The sequence below is a fragment of the Chelonoidis abingdonii genome, chromosome 2, assembly GCF_003597395.2.
Source record: "Chelonoidis abingdonii isolate Lonesome George chromosome 2, CheloAbing_2.0, whole genome shotgun sequence".
Classification (NCBI taxonomy): Eukaryota; Metazoa; Chordata; order Testudines; family Testudinidae; genus Chelonoidis; species Chelonoidis abingdonii.
Genome location: NC_133770.1, coordinates 231034834 through 231058601, shown reverse-complemented (window position 1 = coordinate 231058601; position 23768 = coordinate 231034834). Strand labels below are relative to the sequence as shown.

The following is a 23768-nucleotide window of genomic DNA, read 5'->3' as shown; positions in this document are numbered from 1 at the left end:
CTGAAGATGAGAAGCTTACAGATAGAAAAAGAATCCCTCTCATAGCTGAGAGCCGACAAAGACAAAAAAAATACCAAAAAAATTTCTCCCCCTGAGCTTTGAAAATCCGTTTCCTGATTGGTCTCTGGTCGGTGTTGTTCCTCTGTTAACTCTTTACAGTAAAGAAAATATTCACTTAGCTATCTATTTACGACACGCCCACAATCACAGACAGTGGAAAAGGGCACTGGCGGTGATTTTACCTAGACTTTTGAATAAACAGATAATACACAACATGCCCCTTTACATATTACTAAAGTATGTAACTATAAACTTTTACATATTAAGGAAAAAATTTTAAATAGTGTATTCCGGGAACTCTCACAGGAGAGTGCATCAGCTACTTTGTTAGAAGCCCCTGAAATGTGTTGAATTTCAAATCAAATCTTGGAGAGCTAAACTCCACGAAGAGTTTCTTGTTGTTCCCCTTGGCAGTATGAAGCTACTTTAGCGCAGCATGTCAGTTTGTAGCTGAACCGCTGTCCCAACGTAGTGGCGTAGCTTTTCCAGGGCGTACACAATGGCGTTAGCTTCCTTTTTCACTGACTGACGCGGTGACTTCCTCTCAGACAGTTTTTTGCTGAGAAAACTACAGGATGGAAGTTGTGATCCGGTCCCTTCCTCCATGAAGACTGCTCTATCACGACTCAGATGCATCGGTGTTACCGGAATGGTTTGTCAAGTCTGGGGCCCTTAGCACAGGTTCAGACATGAGCATCGCCTTAAGTTGGGTAAAGGCCTCCGACATCATTAGTCCACTTAACTGTATTTGGCTGGTCTTTTGGTCAGGTCGGTCAGTGGTGCAGCGATTTGGCTGATGTGGTACAAATCGCCTGTAATACCGGCAAGCCTAAGAGGATTGGACCTGTTTCTTCGACTTTGGACAGACACTTTTGTGATAGCATCCACCTTGGCCTGTAGGGGGTTTATGGTCTCGACCCACCTGGTGCCAGGTAAGTCACTCTGTTTTGGCCTATTGACACTTTTTGGCCTTAACAGTTAGTCCTGCCTGCCTGATGACTCAAGACCTTTTCCAGGTGCACTAGGTGTTCGGCCAGAGTCTGAAAAAATGGCCACATCATCGAGGTAGCAATGCATATTCTCCAGTCTGCTAGTAGACATCTACAGCCCTGGAAGGTGGCGGGTGCATTTCGCAGCCCGAAAGGAAGTACATTAAATCATACACCCGCATGGGTGACGAATGCTGACCTTTCTTGGCAGTTCATCTAGCGGTACTTGCCAGTACCCTTGGTTAAGTCTATCGTAGAGATGAACTGGCGCACGTCCCAACTTCTCCAATAGCTCATCGGTGCATGGCATTGGATAGTTGTCCAGACGAGTTACGCGCATTTAGCTTACGGTAGTCCACCAAAGCATATTTCCCCATCTGGTTTGGGTAACCAGAACCACTGAGATGCCCATGCACTGGTAGACGAGCGGATTACCCATCTGTAGCATGTTCTGGATCTCCCGTTCTATAGCAGCTTGGGCGTGAGGAGACACCCGGTAGGGTGGTGCTCTAATTGGGTGAGCATTACCTGTGTCAATGGAGTGGTATGCCTGTTCAGCATCCACCTGGAGTGGCTGAGAACAATGGGGCGAAGCTAGTGCACAGCTCCTTGATTTGTTGCCGCTGCAGACGTTCCGGGTGGTTGAGAGGTTCACCTCTTCCACGCTACCATCTTTTTCCCATCATAGTAACACCATCAGGCAACTCAGCGTCATCTCCTCCTGGACTGTAAACTGACAAACCTGTAAGTCTCTGGAATAAATGGCTTGAGAGAATTACACGGTACACTTTGGGTTTTAGTGAGGAATTGGAAATGCTATGAGGTAGTTAACAGATCCCAGGCTCTTGGACGTGAATGGCCCTTCCCATGATGCTTACAATATTATGGGCCTGTTGCGCTTCAAGACCATAACCTGGTCTCCCGTGAAGGAACGGTCTCTGGTATGTTTATCATACAGGCCTTTTGCTCTTCCTGAGTTCTTTAGGTTTTCTCTAGCAGGGCTGAGAATGTCGGAGGGTGCTTTGTAGGTTTCTTACAAGTCCAGAATGTTAGTTCCTGAAGATGGTGTAAACCCTTCTCATTGTGCTTCACCAACTGTATGGCCCTTAACCTCGTGGCCATACACAAGTTCAAATGGTGAAACCCGAAACTGGGATGTGGTACAGCCCTGTAAGCAAAGAGCAACTGCTGCAACACTAGGTCCCAGTCGTTGGAAGTATTCATTCACGAATTTACGGATCATGGCCCAAAGTTCCATTAAACCTTCACCAGGCCATTGGTTTGATGGTGGTACGGGTGGCAACCAAGTGATTCACCCATGAGTTTCCCACAGGTCTTTCATGGTGCGTGCCAGGAAATTAGATCCTGAATCTGTAAGGATCTCGGAGGCCAACTACCCCTGGCAAAAATGTCTGTTAGGCTGGCACACCGCTTTAGCCTGGTGTTGCTAAGCTACTGTTTCCGGCCATCGGGTAGCAAAGTCCACGAAAGTCAGTACGTACTGCTTTCCTCTAGGCGTCTTTCTTGGGAAAGGACCATAATATCCACAGCTACTCGCTGAATGGGACCTCAATTATGGGGAGTGCTGGAGGGGCCTTGACCAGATCTTGGGGCTTTCCCACTCTTTGGCACACTCACAGAGACGGACCGCTGGCAACTTCCTGCCCATCCCCTCCTCCAGTGAAGGACTCCAATCTTCTTTGGTTCTGTTCACACTCAGCATGGCCACTGGTGATCATGGGCTAAGCTTAAGAGCTTCCCCACGGTACTTAGTTGAACCACCAACCGTTTGTGCAGCTGCATTCTTCCTGGTGTCCACCAGAAAGAATTTCCTTGTATAAAAGTCCGTGGTCTATAACAAACCGGGATCGGTTAGAAGAGCTGAGAGGTGGTGGTGCTCCGTGCCGCCACCAAGCTTTCTGAAGGCTTCATCTGCTTCCTGCTCAGTCTGGAACTGTTCCCTTGAGGCTGGGACACCAGTTCTTCCTCAGACTGTGGACTTGGGCTTGGTTCCTCTGGAGTGATGTAGGTGATGGGGTTGTTTCCAGTTGCCGGTGAACTGCTCTCCGCGGTGCACTCGCCGGGGTATTTCAGCTCTGGCTGAGCCTCTTCAGTATGGTTTGTATGTTAGCTTTCTTCCAGTTTAGGCTTGCTGGCCCCCTCTGGCGTTGAGCCCTTAGCTATCTATTTATGACATGGTGTCCCTCAGGTATGTAAAAAGAACCTCTGTAACTAAGTGGTGGGAACCACTTTGACAGAAAGAGAGACACTTACTAAGAGCTGGCCTACCATTTCTTCTTTCTCTAAACTAAATATTTTTAGTAATGTTTAAAATAAATTTACTTGTTGTCCAGCAATTTCACACTATCTCTTTAAACCCCACACATTTCATTTTCCTTAGTATTTCTGTTCCCTGTTGTTTTCATCTCTCGCTCTTTCCCACCAACTCTGCCAGCCTCAGAGGACACCACCACCATAAACTCAGTGGTGTATTAACAGGAAAATCATATGTAAGACACAAGAGGTAACTGTTCTGGGCTACTCTGCACTGGAGGGCTTCAGCTGGAGTTCTGTGTCCAATTTTGGGCACCACACTTTAGGAACAATGTGGACAAACTGGGGAAAGTCCAGAGGAGAGGAACAAAAGTGATAAAAGGTTTAAAAAACTTGACCTATGAGGAAAGGTTCAAAACCTGGGCATGTTTAGTCTTGAGAAAAGATGACTGAGTGAGGACCAGATAACAGTCTTCAAATACGTTAAAGGCTGCTATAAAGAGTGCAGGGATCAACTGTTGACCACATCCAAGAACTAATAGGCTTGATCTGCAGCAAAGGAGACTTAGGAAAAACTTTCCAACTATAAGGGTAGTTAAGCTCTGGAATAGACTTCTAAGGGAGGCGGTGGAATCCCCATAATTGAAAGTATTTAAGAACAGGTGGACAAACACCTGTTAGGGATGGTCTAGTTCACTTGGCCCTACCTAGGATTACTTGGACTTGATGATTTCTCAAAGTCTCTTCCAGACCTATGTTTCTATGATTATATGATAAACACAACTTCTTATTACTCAATTTGTTTTCTACATTTAATGTTTATTTCTTTAAATCATTTTTAATTGGTAGCCGACACAGTACTATTGCTATCAAAGTTTAAGATCAATGAAAGCAAGTAGGTTTAACTTGTGCATTCTCTATTATTTATATATTTCCATAATTTATTCTTTATATTTGCTAACAATCTGTAATTAAAATGAGAGAGCTGCTGACACTTCATAGGAGACTTTGCAAAACAGTTTGGACATGATTGTCAACTTCAAAGTGTGCATGCACTTGTGACAAACATGTGAGAGTGCACCTGGAAAATCAGGGATATACATACTCTCTTGCCATGATGTGAACATAAGTGGGCACATAAATGGGCAATATGCAGATTTACATGGATTTCTGGGATCAAAATTAAGCCCATTGTTTCAAAACAATGAATCTTGCATATACTACATTAGCTGTGGTTCTTCCTTACTGCATTGTATTACTAAAGACATTTGTGTAAAACCACAATCTTCATTTTATTGAGTTCATCTGCTCCTGCTTAGTGCTTATCAGAATTCACAACTCTCCGTTCATTGTGACATCATAATCATTCCCACAAGTGTGCTGTCACAAATAGGAGCAGATGAACTCACTTATGAAACAAAGATCCTGTGTTTATTTAAATGTCCTTGGAAATAAGGAAGAAAGGAAGAAAACAACAGAAACCATAAGATATATCAGTTGAATTGTTTCTAAAGAGAAGGGTTTTCAAAGATTCCCATGAAACACCAACCACTATTTAAAATCAAGCCTGTTCCTCTGATTTACTTAAAATGCAAAAAAAGCTTGCAAAATAGTGTGACTCATATTGCAAAAAGACAAACTTTCATGCGCAATAAACAACTTTCAGAAAATACTAAGGTTTTGACACAAAGCAACAAAACCAAGGATATGAACAGCCAAGGGGAAATATAGCATGTTTCCCTAAAACTAAGCGAGTCAGAAGAATGGAAATACACTTAGAAAGCTGTCAGTGTGGCATCACACTGAAATGTGCCCACTGAAGAAAAGTGGAGGCCCCCTTAATGAAGACCAGAGAGGGAGAAAAGCCCCACTTATGTCCCTTGGACACACAGTCCAACCCTCTTCATCTTCAGCGTTCTGAAGGAAGGGAAAGGGACAGGTATTGTATCTTACACTAAGCTCCCAGCCCCCCACTTAAAATACTAGATCTCACAATATTAGAATGCTCAAGATCTTAAGTTCCAAACTGGTAAGCAGTAAAACCTGTGAGTTTTTGAAGTGTTTCTGAGCATTCACCTAGCCAGACTATAGCCTCCTTGCTGATGGATTCGTTCCAGGGGGAGATGCAGGGACCTTTACCCCTTTGAGACCCCAAACATTCTCTACTCATAAGACCACAGCAGAATTCCAAGTTTGGTATGAAAAAAAATCCCTCCAAACTGTCTCTTTTCAATCTATTCTCATCCTCCTGCCTCTGTGTGGCCTGTGTGAAGGGGAAGCAGAATTAAATTCACTGCACTCAGGGAAAAACAGGGGTTTCTTTATTCTCACTGGGGACAAACAGCAGGCACCATCATGGCTGCACTCTCCACTACACACTGGCTGGTATAGTTGAGCAGCCGTGTGGTGGCAGCAAGCTACCTGCCACAAAAGTGTGTAGTAATGGGTGCTTGGCCCTGGCCTCAGGAGCTCCAATAGGTGTTCTGCCTTCCTGAGGGCAATCCTGAGATAGTGCAGCTCCATGTTCCCCTTGGCTACAGGCTGTATCTCAATGGCACAATCTAACACTAAGAATTTTATGCAGCCGTCATTACTGCAGGGTGCAAGAACATGTAGCAAAGCATTAGGGCCTGATACTTTACACATTAGAGCCAATGGCAAATTACCCAATGATTTCAGGGTTAGCACAATTAAGAGAATAAAAAAATATGCAAGACAATGAGCAGCATATGCTATAAAATACAAGAAAGGAATCATGTTTCTTGCTGACTTACATCCTTGAAACTCACTGTAATATAATGAGATTACACTGGGGTGTGAAAACTATAACTGAATGTAGTTGATACCAGGCAGCTCTGTGTTCTTGGGGAACCAGGGCACAGTATCCAGCCTGTCTGACTCATGAAGGACATCCCTGACCAGCCTCTGCTTGAACCAAAACCAATCAGAGAAAAGACTTGCAGAGAGCAGTGAAAGGTGGTGGGAGACACACCTAAACCCCTCCTGACAAGGGTGATAGGATTAAGGCAATTCCCCTAGCCTCATCTTCATCAAAGATGGGACAGGGAGGCATCTCCATTAGCATACAGAATGGAGAACAGATATTCCAAGGCAAGAACCGCACTGAACTCTGGGACCAGAAAAGCAGAGAAGCACTGCATGATGGAGGATCTTTGCTCCAGATGTTAATGAACCTACACCTGCACATACCCAGCTCAGCAGTTATCAGACCAATTCTAGTGATGAATACTTGATTGATATCCAAAATACTGAAGCAGCCTAATTCCACTGTGAGCTCCCTCCAAGGAACACCACCCAAAGCCAGGAATGATCAGCTCCCATGTCTAGCCTGAACAAAACAACTTTGGTATTCTCCCTTGTTACACATAAACAAATCTAGTGTTCTTCCTTGAACCACTGTTGTTTCTCTACAAAAACCTCTACCTATGTTCAAGTAAATGTTCTGATGCTTGGATCCAAACTCTGCATCAGTTCCACTGGGATTTCATCTTCTCCTGACTGACCATGCTGAGGGCTCTGCCTGTCTCCAGCACTCAGGACCCTGAGCTACCAGCATCACCTCGGAACCCCGACCAGTACAAGCTTTATGGAGCGGTAAGACCCCACCTCTCTCTCTGTTTGCTTTTCTACCTCAGGTATAACTTTCTAACCCTAACTTGTTTCATCAGGTATAGTTTTCTATATATGACCTATAATGTAACTTTACGTTTGTTTAGCCTCTCCTTGTGTGGTTATCACTATTATTCAATAAATAACTTTTATTGTTAAGATGGTTGCTTCTCTCTTTCTCTCTCAGTTTTACTCTTTTGTGTTTTTAGCTTCCCCATTTACTCTGCAGCAGCGCCCCTCTTACCTAAGCTAAAGATCCCTTTAGCACCCAAAACTACTGCGGGGTTTGCTCATCAAGTGGGATACTACCAGTATAATTGTAACTTGAAAGCGGGGATAGGGACACGCTGAACCTTGACATATGAGAGTGGCAGCTTGAAAGTGCTGCTTGATCTAGTCCACTGAGTCCAGGGGCATATAAGGGTGGCAGCCTGAAAGTGCTGTTCAACCTAGCATGCTCAGGTTTACTCTATTCCAGTGCAGTACCTGTGGCATATAAGGGTGGCAGCTTGAAAGTGCTGCTTGACCTGGTCCACTCAGCCTTGTTCTGTTAATGTGTGTATGTTCATCTGGTTCTGGGGCTGGAGGAACCCAGCTCTTGGGAACCTAGGTCCTGCAGGATAGCTCCACTGGGAGGGAATTTGCAGAAGGGAGAAATAGAGCTCCATATGAAAACACAAGTGACATAAGCAACACATTGATAGAATTACAGAACCCCCCACCACACACACACCCAGAAGAGTAACCTTAATAAATGAACATACCCCAAAGTAACAAGCAAATCTGGTAACAAGTTGAGCAGGGTTGCAGGAAGAGGATGGCCCAAGATCTAAAGTTATATCATTCCATATTTGTAAATAACTATGTCATTTGTAGCAACCAAAGCAGCATTTCAAATATATCCTTTGGCTAGAGCAGAATGTCATTATAATCTCAGTGCAGTACTGTACAGTGATGACTTACAAGGAATTCATCGGTTGCTCTGGGTAGAAAGCACACATATTCTGGGCTTTGTGGAGAAAGGAGAAGGTCACCACTTTTGCCCTTTGAGCCATAAATCACAAGAGTTCTTTTACACTTCTGTGGCTCTGGGGAATCTCTGGCAGTTTTAACCAGCACTCTCCATTGTCCTGCTAAATAAAAGCAAAAAATCACATTTTTAACAGTGAGTGGGAATACACAGGGATTTGTTCATCATTATTACAAAGCATTTGAGCAATGTCATAAATTTACATGACAGTGGACAGCCACACACCCTCTGCCTCAAAGAGATTACAGTCTAAATAAGAGATGACGTACACAGGACTCCAGTTGAGGAGTGGATATGTAAGGGGATATTAATAATGTGGACAAGGGAAAAGGAATCCTTGGCTAAGTGGTTACATGAATTACTTTTATTGCTATAATAATAGTGTAATAATTTATAATAAATTGGTTGGTATAATTAATTTTATTTATGTATTTATTTAAATATAATTGATTTAATTCATTCATTCTTTAATTTAATTTCTTAATGAATGTATGTATTTCAGATGAAAATTATTTATCTATTTAGGAGATGGTAGCTTATTTAAAACGGAAGACTTTAACACAGGAGTCACATGAAACAACTGAATATAAGAACACACAGCTGCTTGAATAGTATAAATTAAACCATGATTGATTTTTAAAGATTTTTGTCAATAAGAATGGTCTACTCAGTTGACTATGATTTGAGGGATCAAATTATTCACTAGGGATCCAAATTAAAGCCCAAAAAATTCAGCGGGAGTTTTTTCATTTTGCTTCAACATGATTTGGATTGGGCCTTGTTAGAGTGTATTTGGACAGTTGCCATGCATTAATGAAATTGTTTGCAAACTTGAATTCATGAATTCTAGCAAAAATATACCAGGAAATTGTATCAAAGTTATGAATTATTCTCCTGTTTAAAAAAGTTGCAGAAAACAGATCATGGAGCAGAAACAATACTGTGTGACTTAAATGGATGCTAGTGCCCAAAAGAGTAGTTCCTATTGGCTGCATGGAATTTGCCCATGATTTCAAAATGACTGAACCTTGAGGGATCATGCTGATCATAGGAGGCAAAAGGGACCTAACAAAGATAAGAAATTAAGAATCTGTGCTTAGCTTGCGATGTGTACTTCTATTGTGTTGTCATTTGCTGATGATTTTAATATAAAGGAAAACTATTTCATGATCATATATCTACCCACAATGCGTGTTGTCAAGAGAAATTTTAGAGGCATTTAATTCACTTATAAACCTGGATGTACTTTTTCCTGTTCTTAAGCTGCATTTTTTCCTGCCTATTTTTTCCTTCCATCTGTTCTAGTTTCCTTGGCTAATGCTTCTTTCCTGTTTTCTTCTTTGTTCTACGTAGCTTATCCTGTCCCACTCCCCACTCTGTAGAGAAGGCTTTCTGTGTCACAGCTGATTGTTCTGTGGCTCTTTGGGGTTCAGACACAGCACAGCAGGCAGACATGCAGCTCACAGTCAGTCTGGTGGGTGACAGCTAGGTTTTGTCTTTTTAGAGTTATTTCCAGGAATGAGTCAGATGCAATATGTGACAGATACAAACCTTGTCTAATGAGGAACTTTATTTGTTAGATATATATGACCAGACAGCTTCAGCCCTGCTGAGGCATAGAGATGCAAATTGCAGCTCCCTGCGCCAGCCTGGCATGTTGCGCCCCTTAGGGATTCATGCTGGCGAGGGAAGTCATTGCTGGAACTGTTTGCCACTAGTTTCTTCAGTTTCAACCAGGTCTTCACATAGTAACCCCACAGGCAGAGGGTCTGAAGCAAGGCTACAATGAGTCAGATCATCCCTTAGTCACCCAGGCCGTGCCCTATCTACAGTAAGCACCACTCTCTTTGAGGGCTGCACAGGCTGCCCCTAGAACCTAATGGAATGGAGATTGTGACCACCACCTCATATCACAGTGCCTCCCTGGTACACTTTCCTTCACCTGGGCCCTGCTTTACTTGAGCAGAAGGTGGATAAGGCAGGCTGAATCTGTCCCAAGGCGAAAAGGCAGCAGTGCATATGTAACATCAACAGACCCCAGTCACTAGCGGGCAGAATTGAACCTGAGACTTCTGGAGCTTAGTGCATGAGCCTCTACAGCATGAGCTAAAAGCCAACTGGCTGTTAGCTAAGGCTGTAAAGCAGACTCATTTTATCTCTCTCTCTAAGTGGTCTCGGTGCCACTTGATGGGACAGAGCACCACACTCAGGAGGTGTGTGGGTTACACATAGCTGCAGGCTTTCTGCTGCAGAATGCAACATGCTAAGCACATATTATGAGACCAGGAAGCCATTCTGAACACTGTGATTTATTTTAATTGTTGCCCATGGTTGTATCTTTTCTTAATTATTATTTCCAAAGAAAGGTTAATGGATCAGTGATCAAAGAGTTGGGAGTTTCCCAGGAAATGAATCAGTGGTTAACAGATTTAAGGCCTCTTAGGCATCTGCAACTGCTTGTTCTCAAGAGTTTACTTTTCATTCCTTCCACAGTCTAGTGTCCTGGCCAAACTAAGCTAATTGCATTTTCTCTCACTTTGGTAAATTCATTTCAATCTGCTCACTCCAGAGTCAGAAGAAATGTTTGTCTAACACTTTAGCTCCCTTGGACATTTGCTTATTAAAAAATAGCTACATTAGAAAAGGAACTAGTTGCAAACACCAACTGGTTGATGTACAATGCAATGGTAGTTGGGGTGGTGGCTTTATATTCATATTTGTTTTTTGTCCAAATCTTTCAGTCCTTATTCAGACAAATCTGCCACTAAAATCTGTGGAAGCTCTGGGTGCTTAGCACCTCTGAAAATCAGGCCACTATTTAGGTGCTTTATTTTAAGATAACCAGCATTGAAAATTTTGGCCTTTGTACCTACCATATAAAAAGATGCATTTACTTAATATATCATGTACCATTCACTCTGTTAATGTCAGTGGATTGTATTATCTGTATGTTGTGTTTATTAGCTATGGCCCTTTTCTTTTGAAAAATCAGACTGCGGCTTGTTAAATGAACTTGAGAGAGTAAGTGGAAAGGCTGTTTCTCAACAAAGTATCAAAATTCTCTCTGTCTTCTAAAACATCAGTGTAACTAAGGCTTTCATTTTCATGTTAGCTCAGCAATGCTGCCAGTGCACGGGCACTTTGTTAACTCTAACAAATGAAGTCGAATCAGCCTTAATGCCATCCTCCCAACGAACCTCTTTGACACTTCGATGCACAGAAGAAATGCTAGCTGCAAAAGTGGGAAAATCAAACCTGCCGTGACTTCTGCACAAAGAATCAAGAACAGTTAAAACAGACAATATATTTTAAGTGTGAAAAACTGTAAAATCAAAAGACAAATAATACAGGGGGCTACATCTTCTTCTTATATAAGCAATGTAGGTCGTTGTTGGTGTTCGTAGATATTGCTTTCTGATTTCCCAACATCAGTGCTGTATGTTCTCAGGACTGATAAGGACATACCACTTTCTTAGATGTAGCAGCTGCTTAAATTATTTTACTGAGGGAATGCACAGAGATCATGGAAATTTTCTTAGCTTGCTTACTTTGCTTGTCTTTCAGTAGCTTGCTACAGAGTTTGCCAGCCTGCCTGATTTGCTTTTTCAGCAACTTCAGAGTCCACTTGACAAAGGGCATTTTCGCTGCCATTTATAAACAGGGCTGTAACAGGGCACTATCAGCAGCACCCTGATCACTGGCAGAGCTGTAGCCTGCAGAAGGCTGTAGGCCCACCTGGAGGCAGTTTCCTGGGAGATTATGAGCACTGAAAACCACTGAGCTAACAGTATAAGGATAGGATATAAGTGGAAGGAACAGGAAGCAAGGGGGATCCTGGAGGGTGAGCCTGGGCTGAGGAGTGAAGGCTGTGGGGAAACCTCCCCATGCTCTAAGCCTGCATCACACTACAATACTTTGTGATGAATGAATGAATACATGGTGAAAGAGTAACAACCTGGTGTGTGTTCATGATGGTGAGACCACACATACTGGCCAGGTAGTGGAGTGCACCAAGTAGCAACAGAGGTGCATCTGACATGGACTAATATTTACCTGCCAGGAGTCTGTGGACTACCTGTGATCATTTTCACCCCATCAACAGAAATTTGAAAGAGGACAAGGGACTATAAAAATCTGAGGAATTTCTGGGGAAAAATTTTTCTGTGTTTTCTATTTGTTTTTATATATCTCTCTGCCCCATATCCTTGCATGACAATATCTGTTAGCTGAACTGCTTTCACTGCTGCTGAACCATATTCTGTGCAACGCCCATAAACTCCTGCATTACCCCAGAGCATCTCATGAACCACACTGCAGAAGTCTAGCTCCTTTTATCTGACTGCAACATAAACAACACTGTGGAACACTATATCTTGCCTCTTCCCTTATTCTGCATTATTCTGAGACGCCACCTATTATGGGGGCAGGGAGGTGGGGGGGAAAGAAAAAAGGAAATCATCCCTACAATATAAAGCAAATCTTTATAGAGTCATGAAGTGTCTGATTCACCCTGATACTCCCTTGATTCTCATTTGAGTGCTCAGAGCAATTATCCATCTTCTTTGCCAAGGCAAGTGTATTGGAACCCCTCTCTCTTACATCGAGCACCCAACTTGGAATGAAGAGGGCATGAATAGATCTGCTGCCTTATTTGGTTTGAGAGAGTCTATCTATGATCTGAGGATGCTCCAGAGCTTGATGTAGCTCTGCCTCCTGCAGGCAGAACCCTTGCTCTTAGGTAGCTCGTGGATATCTGTATTGTAGCCCATTTGCTGGTCTCTAGAATGAATGCTTCATTTGTAGAAAGTAGAGTGGCAGCCTGACTGAAAAGTGCTGAGATTCAGCTAGTGCTCAGGAGACCTGCTTAACAATGGTGATCATCTCAGTTTCAAATACCCCTATTGGGGAGAAGGCAAGATGATGGCTGAGCAACATTAGCCAGATAGAAGGATATTCTCTGGGTTTCGAGAGTGGCTTATTATCTCTCAACTATTTTGATGTAGTGACCTTTGCTTTCAGACAGACCTCAGCACAGTGTTCCATGCCTCTGTGACCTTGAGGCAAGGCTGGATTACTACAATGCCTTTTTCTGATGGCTTCTCTTGGAATTCACTTGCAGACTGCAATTACCGAAGACTGTGACATCTTCACTGCTCAAGGGCCTTCATTTATGAGAATCAGTAACACAAGTGCTCTGCCATCTACACTGGTTATCTATTATTCTGTGAGTGTGTTTAGTATTTAAAGACTTAAATACAGTCTGCGAGAGGGTGTATACCTGTCATACTATGTTCTGCAGTACCAGTTGCGATCAGCAGAGTTGAAACTGCTTGGTGCAGATTTGAAAGGTCAGAACAAAGGTCTTCTCCATCAAGGGTCTGTGGCTCTGGGGAGTTCTCTCTACTTTGACATACACTCAGATACTGCACACAAGTGGATACCTGTGGGTTGAGTTCAAGACCGCCTTCCTAACCCCTTTGCTCTGTTAACCTTCCACAAGCCTCAGTCTTGTCTCTCATATTATTCAACAGCTATATGGCATAGCTGATTAGACTTACAGGCTGAAATGTCACCAGTACTCAGATGACACACTGCTCTACATCTCCTTTACATCAAACAGTACCATCTCCTGGCTTTCTCTATGCCCAGCTGAAATCAGCACTTGGATGAAGAACAGATGGCTAACGATGAATCAAGCAAGATTGAAATGTTGCTGATAGGCCGAGGGAGGCTTTTCAGAAAACTTGCTTCCTCTTTAACACTCCCATTATTGAGAACATCTGCCCTCAAACTGATAAATCAGCTTTGGTGTCCTTTTGACTCCTCAATGCTACCGAAGGCTCAGATAGACATGAGATAAAGAACACCTCACTACCTTATTGGCTGGCCAAAAGATTGTGCCACGTCCTGTCAGACGTAGACATAGTCATGATCCATGCATTCATGCTTGATTATTGCAATGGAATACAACTCTGAATGAAGTCACACAGCCAGCAAAACGCAGACTAGTACAAAAAACAGTAGTCCATCTGCTTAGCAACACAGGCTACCATGAACACATCTCTCTGATGCTCCAATCTGAACTGAATGCTTACTGAATGCAGAGTCCACTTGAAGGTCTATGGTGTGTAATCAAAGCTCTCCATGCGAATAACCCTAACTACCTGAGAAATTGCCTCTCCATCCATGAAAGCTCCATTCCACTGGAACAATGCAACTGTTGACCAATAGGGGAGACTTTGAGAGCAGGACACCAAATTTGCTGAAGTTGGACCTAGATTTAGCCTATGGGGCATATCCCACAAAAGATAAGTAACCACAAAATTCACCGTTTTCAAAACTAAATGCAAAGCTCAGTTCTTTGACTTTATTTTCCCTCAGTAAGATTTTCAGATAGAGACACCAACTCACCCACCACACTAACCCACAAATGTAAATCAAATACCTATGAACTCATCAAGTTATTTATCCTTAAAGCTGGCAAGGAAGAAAAAAGAGGTTATTTATAGTGTTAAATACTTGAACTACTACAATGATAGGCACTATATCTGTGGATAGGTAAGTAGACAGACAGATTTCTAATATTAAGATTTCATTTACCCAGCCAATTTTATTCAACCAAATGACGATACTGTATTTAACTACGCTGACCAATTTTATAGCTTAAGTCTAAATTATTTCTGGATACTCTTAGAAAAACTATGCTGAACTTGACCTGAAACTGTTTCCACTGTCACTTCACAACACATTTTTCAACTCACTGATGCATGTTGGGTGAGCTGTCCCTGTGTATTGACAGTGGCACTGGGTAAACAAACCAGTTCTTGAAATCTGTTCTCAGAGGAATTTCTGACTGATTTCAGGACTGAATAATAGAAATGGGAAGAAAACCAAAAATGGTTTGTGTGAAGTATCTCCTTTGGTCAATTCGTTTGAAAAGACACGACACGGCACCTTTATAGATGACTATACTTGACTACTACTTGATACTTTACATAAATGATTACTGTGGAGGAAACTAATTTGCTTCATTTATTTGTTCACTTTATACCAGAGGTAGGCAACCTATGGCACAGGTGACGAAGGCAGCACGTGAGCTGATTTTCAGTGGCACTCACACTGCCTGGGTACTGGCCACTGGTCCGGGGGGCTCTGCATTTTAATTTAATTTTAAATGAAGCTTCTTAAACATTTTAAAAACCTTATTTACATATGACAATAGTTTAATTATATATTATAGACTTCTAGAAGGAGACCTTCTAAAAACGTTAAAATGTATTATTAGCATGCAAAACCTTAAATTAGAGTGAATAAATTAAGATTCGGTACACCACTTCTGAAAGGTTGCCAGCCTCTGCCTTTATACTGAAACTGAGTTTAACTTCAATGTCAAAGTTCTGGGAGGAGAATATAGAGTGTTTCTCACCTTTGATGGATGCCTTCTGCGAATTACCATTTTCTACAATAAACAAAAAAGTTTTATACTTGTTTGCTGATAAAGCTACTTAAGATTTCTAAATTTATAATCACATTCAGAAAGAATTTTCATATTCTCGGCCATAACTAGTCATTTGATATCCAGAATATTGTTATAATGCAAATTCTCTTTACTGGAATACTTACTTTTAGCAATTAGCTCTCGCTCGGTCTTCCCATCATCTTGGTACTCATCTAACCATCTTTCATTGTAAAGAGATAATAATTAGACTTATGGCAATTAGTAATTAATCTTTTTATGAGGAATCTCAGCATTATTTCCCCTCCTTTCACCAATGTTTTTTGTGCATCTCTTATCAAACTAAGTCTTGTAAACACTTACTGGGCCAAATTCTCTGCTGGTATGAATTGGCACATCTTTCCTCATTCAGTGAAACTATGCCAACTTATACCACAGGCAAGGGGATTCCTCATGGTAGTTAGTGCTACACCTGGTGGTTATTAGTAAGTATTGGCAAGTTCCTTAGATTCTAAGATCTACGAGGCTTGTAGAACTTCTATGGACCGGGCAGCTATGAAGGTGAATTTCACCTCAATTTTGCCCTTCATTGTACGTTACAGAATTTAAGGGCTTAACCCTAAACTTGACACACTAGAAAAATACCCGCACATACTTCTTCAACTGATCCCCCATCTCATATTAGAACGTTTTACAGCCATTACATGAGTTCTCTTATTTAAAAATACTGGTAATCATTATAAGCTTCCAACTTACTAGCTCCCTTTTGCTGCATCCTATACAACTGCAATTCATTCTACTCTCCATATACAAAGTAACTATGTGAATAAAGCTCTTGTGTATGGAGAGAAGGCTAGACTGCATTATGTTTAAACTATTGTTGCAATAAATACATTGATTAACCTTTGTGAATTCTCTTCTATTCCCCTCCAAGGAACTAAAAGATCACTAACCATTTTTAAAAATAGACAGGAAACTTAGGTTTATTGGTAGCACTTACTGCAGGCAAAGAATTACAGAGCCCCTCTAGTTCTATAGATAATGTCTCTAACCTTTTTCTAGTGCTTAATAAGTTCTTTTTGACAGGGCAGTTTTATAGCAAGTCCACAGTCTTAGTCAAGTATTCCTCTCTTAGCAGGAATCTTATAAAATCTCTCTGACATTGCAGAAACAATTGTCTACTCTTCAAATAACCAACTTTAATGTAAACCAAACTAATTAAACAGCCTAACAGATTAAAAAAACCTAATCATTACAATAATAGTTTTAGAGAAAAAAATAGTTATTAGCTAACAATTTGCAGGATTTTTGCAAATTGAATTTTTTTTTAAGCTAAAGGAGAGTTTTCACATAAAAACAGAAAATATTTCCTTTCTTAACTGAATTTCTAATTGATAATCAAGATTGTAAGACAACCCCCACCCTAAAAAATGATTGCGCTGACATGAACAAGTATTTTGTAGTCAAATGTGTATGTACTCCAAGTATTTGGAAAGCATGTACCGCAATGCATAAACTGCTTGATTTTAAAATATGCTTCTCTGAATCATTTCTATAGTGTTAGATATAGATATAATACACACATACACATATATTCACCTATAACTCTTTCTGCTGCAAACCTATCTGAAGTTTATATGGTGGTTGCTTCAACATACAAATTGCTGAAGGCTAGGTTGTTGTCTAGGGTGGCAAAATATCTGGAGCAAAAGAATGTTTAGAGGCTCTGACCAGAGGCTGAGAGAGTTGGATATTTTTCAATTTTGCCTATGGCAGCAAAATTCTAGAGCCCGCATTGAGACAGGGAAATAGGCCTTTGCTAAGTGAGCAGAAACATTTTAACTATCCTCTAAGACAATATCAACTAACCTTTTTTTCCCACTTAGATAGATATAAAGTTCTCTTCAAAGATTTCCAATTATTAGGTTCACTCTAATGACCATTAGTGACTGAGAAATGCAAAATGAACTGGCCTAAATCCATATGATTGGAAACTTTTAATGTAATATCTTTTAAGGAGCAGAGAACTGAAATGTTATTTAGTTTTATATGATATGTACATGCAAGGTTAAGGAAAAATTATTGCACCTTTTCACCCACAGAACATTTGGCTTTTGACCTTTTTCATCTTATTCCATGCCCTCCCATGCTGATCCAGCAGCCTTTTCTGCATGGCTTGGAGTGGAGAATTCTGTTCACCCCTTACTTCCTGGAAGACTGCTGGGCAGGATTCATATATTCAGGCTTTGTGCAGGCAGCAAAGTGGTTTTTTTAAGTGTTTGGCTCCTGTCTTGCAATATTTTCCTTAAACGGCTCACAGTATAACAACTACAATTCTGATTTCCCATCAATGGCATACCTGTTACAGGGAAACACAACTTCTTGATCATCATCTTCCTCTTTAAATTTGACAACCACCTTATCAAGGAACCATCCATTGCCTGGGTTGAAATGACAAAAGTTTACTTGCAAGTTTGTATTTTTGTGAGAAAAAAAATTCTTTAAGAGAAAAGCTGAAACAACTGCTTTCCCAACAGCAGATCCCATTAGGTCAAAACTCAGCTAAAGAAGTGAAAACATTAATCTAATACCCTCATAAGATTCCCATTATACTACTAAGGCACAATATTCCTAAGCATAGGCAAGAGACTATTTTGATTCCAGCAAAATATTCTTTGTGTGGAAATGGGTGTAGTAGCATCTGTAAACTGCTACCACCACTCCCACTTCAACCTATGCTCTTCTATTCCTTTTGTTCAGGTTCACATATGGGGACAACATTCTGCTTGTGCAATTTACCATGATTCACTGTAAGAACCAGAATCCTTGGTCCTTTGAGAATGAAGTACATGACATTATGAATTCAGAGAGATTGGATTAATATATAACATCCTCATTAATGTGTGTTCTTACAATAGCCTTATATGGTCTCCAAAAAATATAAGCTTTCAATCTTGAAAAGAGTTCAATGAAAATCATTTTAAGTAAAACACCAAGGCAAAGTATGATGTAAGAAGCAAATGACTATTAGATTAACTAGTTCTGGCTGAAAAAAAATATTGAACGGAAGAGGTTCTTCTATTGAGGCGAAAACCTCTTCACTAAGCCTTTTAAATTTGTGTTTTGTTCAAGCCTTTGTTTCAAAGGCATATTTTTGTTCAGCTTTTTCCTTCTATAAAGAGAGCAAAGCGCATTCTTAACTAAACTTTGTATAAGTTATTGCCCAAGGTAATCACATAACTTACATTTATGTAACACTTAGATTGTGAAAGATCCAAGCATTTAACAGATTAATCATATAGAGTTCACTTACCTATCACCAAACTACCACTCACCAATCACCATTCTCTGGGGCAGAACCCAGCAGCCATTCTCTACCAGCAATACTAAACAAGTGACTAGCAACTTTTTGGGCAAGACATACATAATAATCACCATTTTAAAGAAAGGAATTGAGTAATAAGTTAGTCAACTGAAAACATAGGACAAATTTAGGTAGGCTGAATATAATTACCTAATTTAGAATTTGGCCATGATGCCCTGGTTAACACTAGCATTCTTGCAAAAAGGACAAAAAAAATGTTTGAGACCTCGTTTTCACATTTTACCCAAAAGATATTTTCCACAGGACAGTGGGCAGGGCATTGGTCCAGTACTGACTCAAAGGAAAGAATGCCACCTACTGAATCATCAGAACACCTCCAGGTGTACTTGGTTTTTTCTTAGGCAATGCCCATTCCAGCCAAGTATTAGGAGCAGAAGGAAATTATTTAATGATTTGAAGTAAATTAAATTATTTGAAATAAATGTTTTGAAGCCATCAGATTGTGCATAATGCAAGATTAAGTAACTGTACAAACTTATTGTTTGCAGCACTGTTGTAGCCATGTTGGTCCCAGGATATTCAAAAGACAAGGTGGGTTAAGTAATATCTTTTATTGGACCTGACAAAGAGCTCTATGTAACTTGAAAGCTTGTCTCTTTCACCAACAGAATTTGGTCCAATAAAAGATATTATTTCACTCACCTTGTCAAACTTATTATTATAACCCTTATCCTCCTCCTGGCCTTCCCTCCAATTGCTTGTTACATTTATCCCTTGTATCTGGTCCTTAATTAGATTGTAAGCTCTTTGGAGCAAGGACAATATGTCTACATAGAGCCTAAAAACAATGCAATCTGATCCTCAATTATGAGTATTGACTAGGTTTGGTCCTGCTTAGCTTAGGAGATCCAATCTGATTCTAGTCTGCAAATACTTTATTGTAGCACTTTTGAAATATCAGCTCTTTTCTTTTACACTATGCCAGTGATTCTCAACTGTATTACAAATTGATACTGATCTCAGGACCCTTTAGGAGGCTCTCCTCTTATCCACGGATATGATCAAGGCTACTCTCATTTTGTTTGAGACCACACAGAGCATATATAATGCCATCCACAGGAACAATCCCATACTGCCCAGTACACATGAAGCAAATGGCCTAAGTGCTGCCAGATTCTCTCTGCGTCCTCATCACTGCTAGGATGTTGTTGTTATGGTTCTCTGAGATTCCACTTGGTGGCAAAGAGGCAGTCAAATCACTGCTCTAATTTTATTCCTGTACCTCATTTTCATTCACTATCTACAGAAGAATCATTTTATCCAGCTCTGTATGAGTTACCCTTGTGAATTCTTCTGTGGTACTCCGTAGGACAAATAAATAGCACTCTGTTATAAATCAGCTTGCAAACCAACAGCTAACTGATGTTATTTGATACTACATCCCAGTTGCCTTTTGCTGCCCAATACCATAGCTTTCTACAATCCCAGACTGTGACCAGTCTGCAGGAATAAGTACTTGTGTCTCTTTTTTATTCTTCTCACTGAAAGGCCTTTTGTAACACTTTGTATGAAGGATGTTATATATACAAATAAAGAGTATTATGTTGTAAAAACAGCTCACAAAACAGATTAGTCACTAGAAAATTAACTCCTACCTGGACCAGTTCCATTATGGCTAATCACAAGTTTCTTCAAGTCTCTTAGTGATACAGCCTTTATGAAGAAGATATCCACCTGCAGAATCATCAAAATGAGATTGATAAAAGCCTTTATCATGTAGGTCCTTGCATGATGTTCAGCGCTATGGACAAGATTGTTGCTTCCAGATGCAGCTTAACACTTAGCCCTCTGTTCTGAGTGGTAGCAAGGAGGGTAAAAAAGGGCAAAGTATGGCTGAGGAACGGTTATGTTTTAGGAAATCTGGTGTAAGCACGATTTTCACCATGTTAATGAGACATTTAGCAATGAGTTCCCCTCTTGGGTCGTACACCTACTGCTGATGAACAGAGAAAGAAGATGCAAAGTAGTGTTCTCATTCATGCAGGATCAGGTTTTGCTGAACTTCCTCTGCTGATGACTGCATTTTATTTGGTGCTTATAGGTATGATGCTGCACATATCCTAGGCAGGTTCAAGCACAAACTGCTTGAAGTAGCATTAATATATAAAGGTGCTTATTTACTGCAATCAGAGTTGTGATGGCAGATGTGTAGACATACCTGAGCTAGCATTGATTTAGCTAGCTTGAATTACAATAGCCACAGCAGCAGCACAGGTGGCAGCATGGGCTGTACAATGCCACGTGAGATCCTGGGTATGTTTTCAAGTGGCGGGCCTGTGCTGCTGCCTGTGCTGCCATAGCTCCACTGTTCTTGTTACTCAAGCTAGCTAGATCAACGCTAGCCTGGGTATGTCTAAATGTGCTGTAGTCACACCTCTGATTGCAGTGTAGACATGCCCTTAGCAGCACAGAACTGGAATGGCCAGCTCTATGCTACCTCCTCTAAAGCCTACCGTTTAGTGTATCGGTTCAGTACGCCCCCAGTGTAGGGAGTGTGTTGGGGGCAGTAGTAGAATGTAACTTGATTCTAAGAATTACATTAACCTAATCAGAGAACAGAAACACTACCATAACCCCATGACCTATGTGTCCAATCAAAACTAAACAGAGCATGAATTTTGAATATCCAATACTCACAGTAAATTATTCATTCAGAATCTACAGGCCAAAAATTATTAAATAAATTAATTCTGTGAATAATTTTGAATAAATATCTGTGAAAACTGAACTGCTCAAGGATAAATGTGTAAACAGAAAATATCTACATATGTTAAAAAAACAATTTGCTGCAAATAATTTGCTAGCATTGATCAGTTTTGCACATTTTTTCCTTTACCTGTCCACGCTGAAACATGACTTTATTATTCTTAGCTCTATGCAGCTTTCGCTTGCCAGAATCTCCTCTCGTTCCAATGAGAGTGGCGTACACATTAGAATCTGTTTCAGCACCAAGTTTAGATCCAGTATATACATGGAGTTCATAAATCACCACTAAAAAAGGACAAACATTTGCATTATTTTTCTTTCTAATGTATGTATATATGAACGTTTCCTTCTACAGCTGGCCAGAGGATGGCACTCCTTCTGACCTGTTTGTAATTAGCCACACCAATCCATATATCCATCACTTCCAGGCTCAATCTGTAATATTCTGTACCTAAATGTGAGACCACTGACCTCAAAAAGCTACAGTTTGTTCTGAACAGAGCAGCCCAACTGCTCAAAAAACAGGCCATCAAGTGTGTGTCCCCCAATGCTCTATTTTCTTCACTGTCTCCCTGCTGAGTACTAGGTCAAATACAAAGTTTCAGTCCTATTTTTCAAAGCCTTTTGGGGGATTAGCTTAAGTTCCCTGGGGACTGTTTCACTCTGCATAATCATGACCTCAGACAAAGATCTATGTTCCACTGGAAACATGGGACTGTCATCAATAAGAGTGAAATTAGTGCATGAAAAACACAGAATTTCACCCCAAGAAAAGATCAGGATGATCATGAACCTCAGCACTTTCACAGCAAGTGCAAAACCCACTTCTTTGACTCAGCCTTCCCACAATAACATCACAAAAGCAAAACAAACAAAAAACACAAAAAACAGCTGACCAGACAGGAGAAGGAGAGAAAGAAATATATGTGACATGTGCACTTCAATAATTTTGGGACTTGACCAAATATCATGATAATGCCACCTTATGAGAACTCACACATATATGCATATACACATTGTCTGTACTAGGAAACCAGATTGATCATGACCAGCTAAAGATGGTAAACTCTATTTACAGTAGGTACTTTAGAGTTATTTTATTTAGATATTTTTAAGTGCAGTAATATTACCATAATTGTCCAAATAGTACTAAAACTTCTGTTTCACAATAATTATTTCCAGAAAGTACATACTACTATATTCTGCTACACTTTTCAGTTATTAAAGGTTTTTAATATAACTTTTTTTTGGTCCTAATTACATCTTAGTGGAATGTATCCATTCAGTTTTTCTATTCTAATCACAGCTGGTCACTAGTGCTGCTATCTAGTAGAGAGATTACTGTTCCAGTAATGAAGATTTTTAATAGCTCTCTAGAAAGAAGAAAAGTACTGGGGGAGCACCGGAATACATGTTTAAGTGCAATCTTTAAGAAGGGGACAGAAGAGAAGCCAGGAACATATAACAAACTATTTTGACCTTGGCATTAAACAATATACTATAAGCATTAATTAAAGATACTACTATTATTAAACTACTAGTCTTACTTCTAATAATAATGTGACATTTATATAGAACTTTTCATGAAAAAGGATCCCAAAACACGTACACACACATACACACAAATCACTTCACCCATCATGGAAGTGTAGCCCTTACCAGGGTGGAATGCAGTGGTTCCTTAACAGTACCGAACACTGCAGAAGCATTTAGGACAGGAAGTTAAGAATACCAACATGTGTATTTGCAGCTGCAGAGGGAATTTAGGTATTAGAATATGGCCATGACACTTAGAATAGCACCTGTAACTCTTGCAAAAAGTGCCATAGGATTTTTAATTACATTGAACTGGAGTCTAAGCCAAACAATTGCATCTCCAAGTCCAATGCTTGACCACCAAATAGGGTGTAGGATAAATATGAAATTATAGAATTCGAGTTAGCTTAAGTTTGGCTAAGGAAATATGTGTGTGGTAGAGAAAGACCCTGATTAGCAAGTAGAAGGAAGGCCTTGAAAATAATAAAAGTCATAAAGCCAGAAGAAATGAAGCAGGGAGGATGAGTGGTTCAAAGAATAATGAAATAAGGGAAGATTTCTACATAGGAGACATCTGACTGATAGAGGTGTCATAAACAGATAGCTAAGGGTTAATGTTTCTTTTACCTGTAAAGGGTTAACAAAGGGAACCAAACACCTGACCAGAGGACCAATCAGGAAACCGGATTTTTCAAAGCTCAG

The 23768-nt window shown here is 40.5% G+C and overlaps 1 protein-coding gene across 3 annotated transcripts in view; it reads right to left on the bottom strand.

The window, feature by feature from the left end:
* Nucleotides 1-23768, bottom strand: part of RP1 (RP1 axonemal microtubule associated) — a 305041-nt gene that overhangs the window by 115047 nt on the left and 166226 nt on the right. For 2 of the 3 annotated variants that reach the window (XM_032771359.2, XM_032771360.2), the window contains exons 27-32: nucleotides 21661-21815; nucleotides 20420-20498; nucleotides 17799-17880; nucleotides 15607-15662; nucleotides 15410-15442; nucleotides 7917-8086 (exon numbers count right to left, since the gene is read on the bottom strand). In XM_032771359.2, the coding sequence (XP_032627250.1) occupies nucleotides 7917-8086; nucleotides 15410-15442; nucleotides 15607-15662; nucleotides 17799-17880; nucleotides 20420-20498; nucleotides 21661-21815 (575 nt within the window). The remainder of the gene's footprint in view (nucleotides 1-7916; nucleotides 8087-15409; nucleotides 15443-15606; nucleotides 15663-17798; nucleotides 17881-20419; nucleotides 20499-21660; nucleotides 21816-23768) is intronic. The other variant, XM_032771361.2, reaches the window with a different exon arrangement.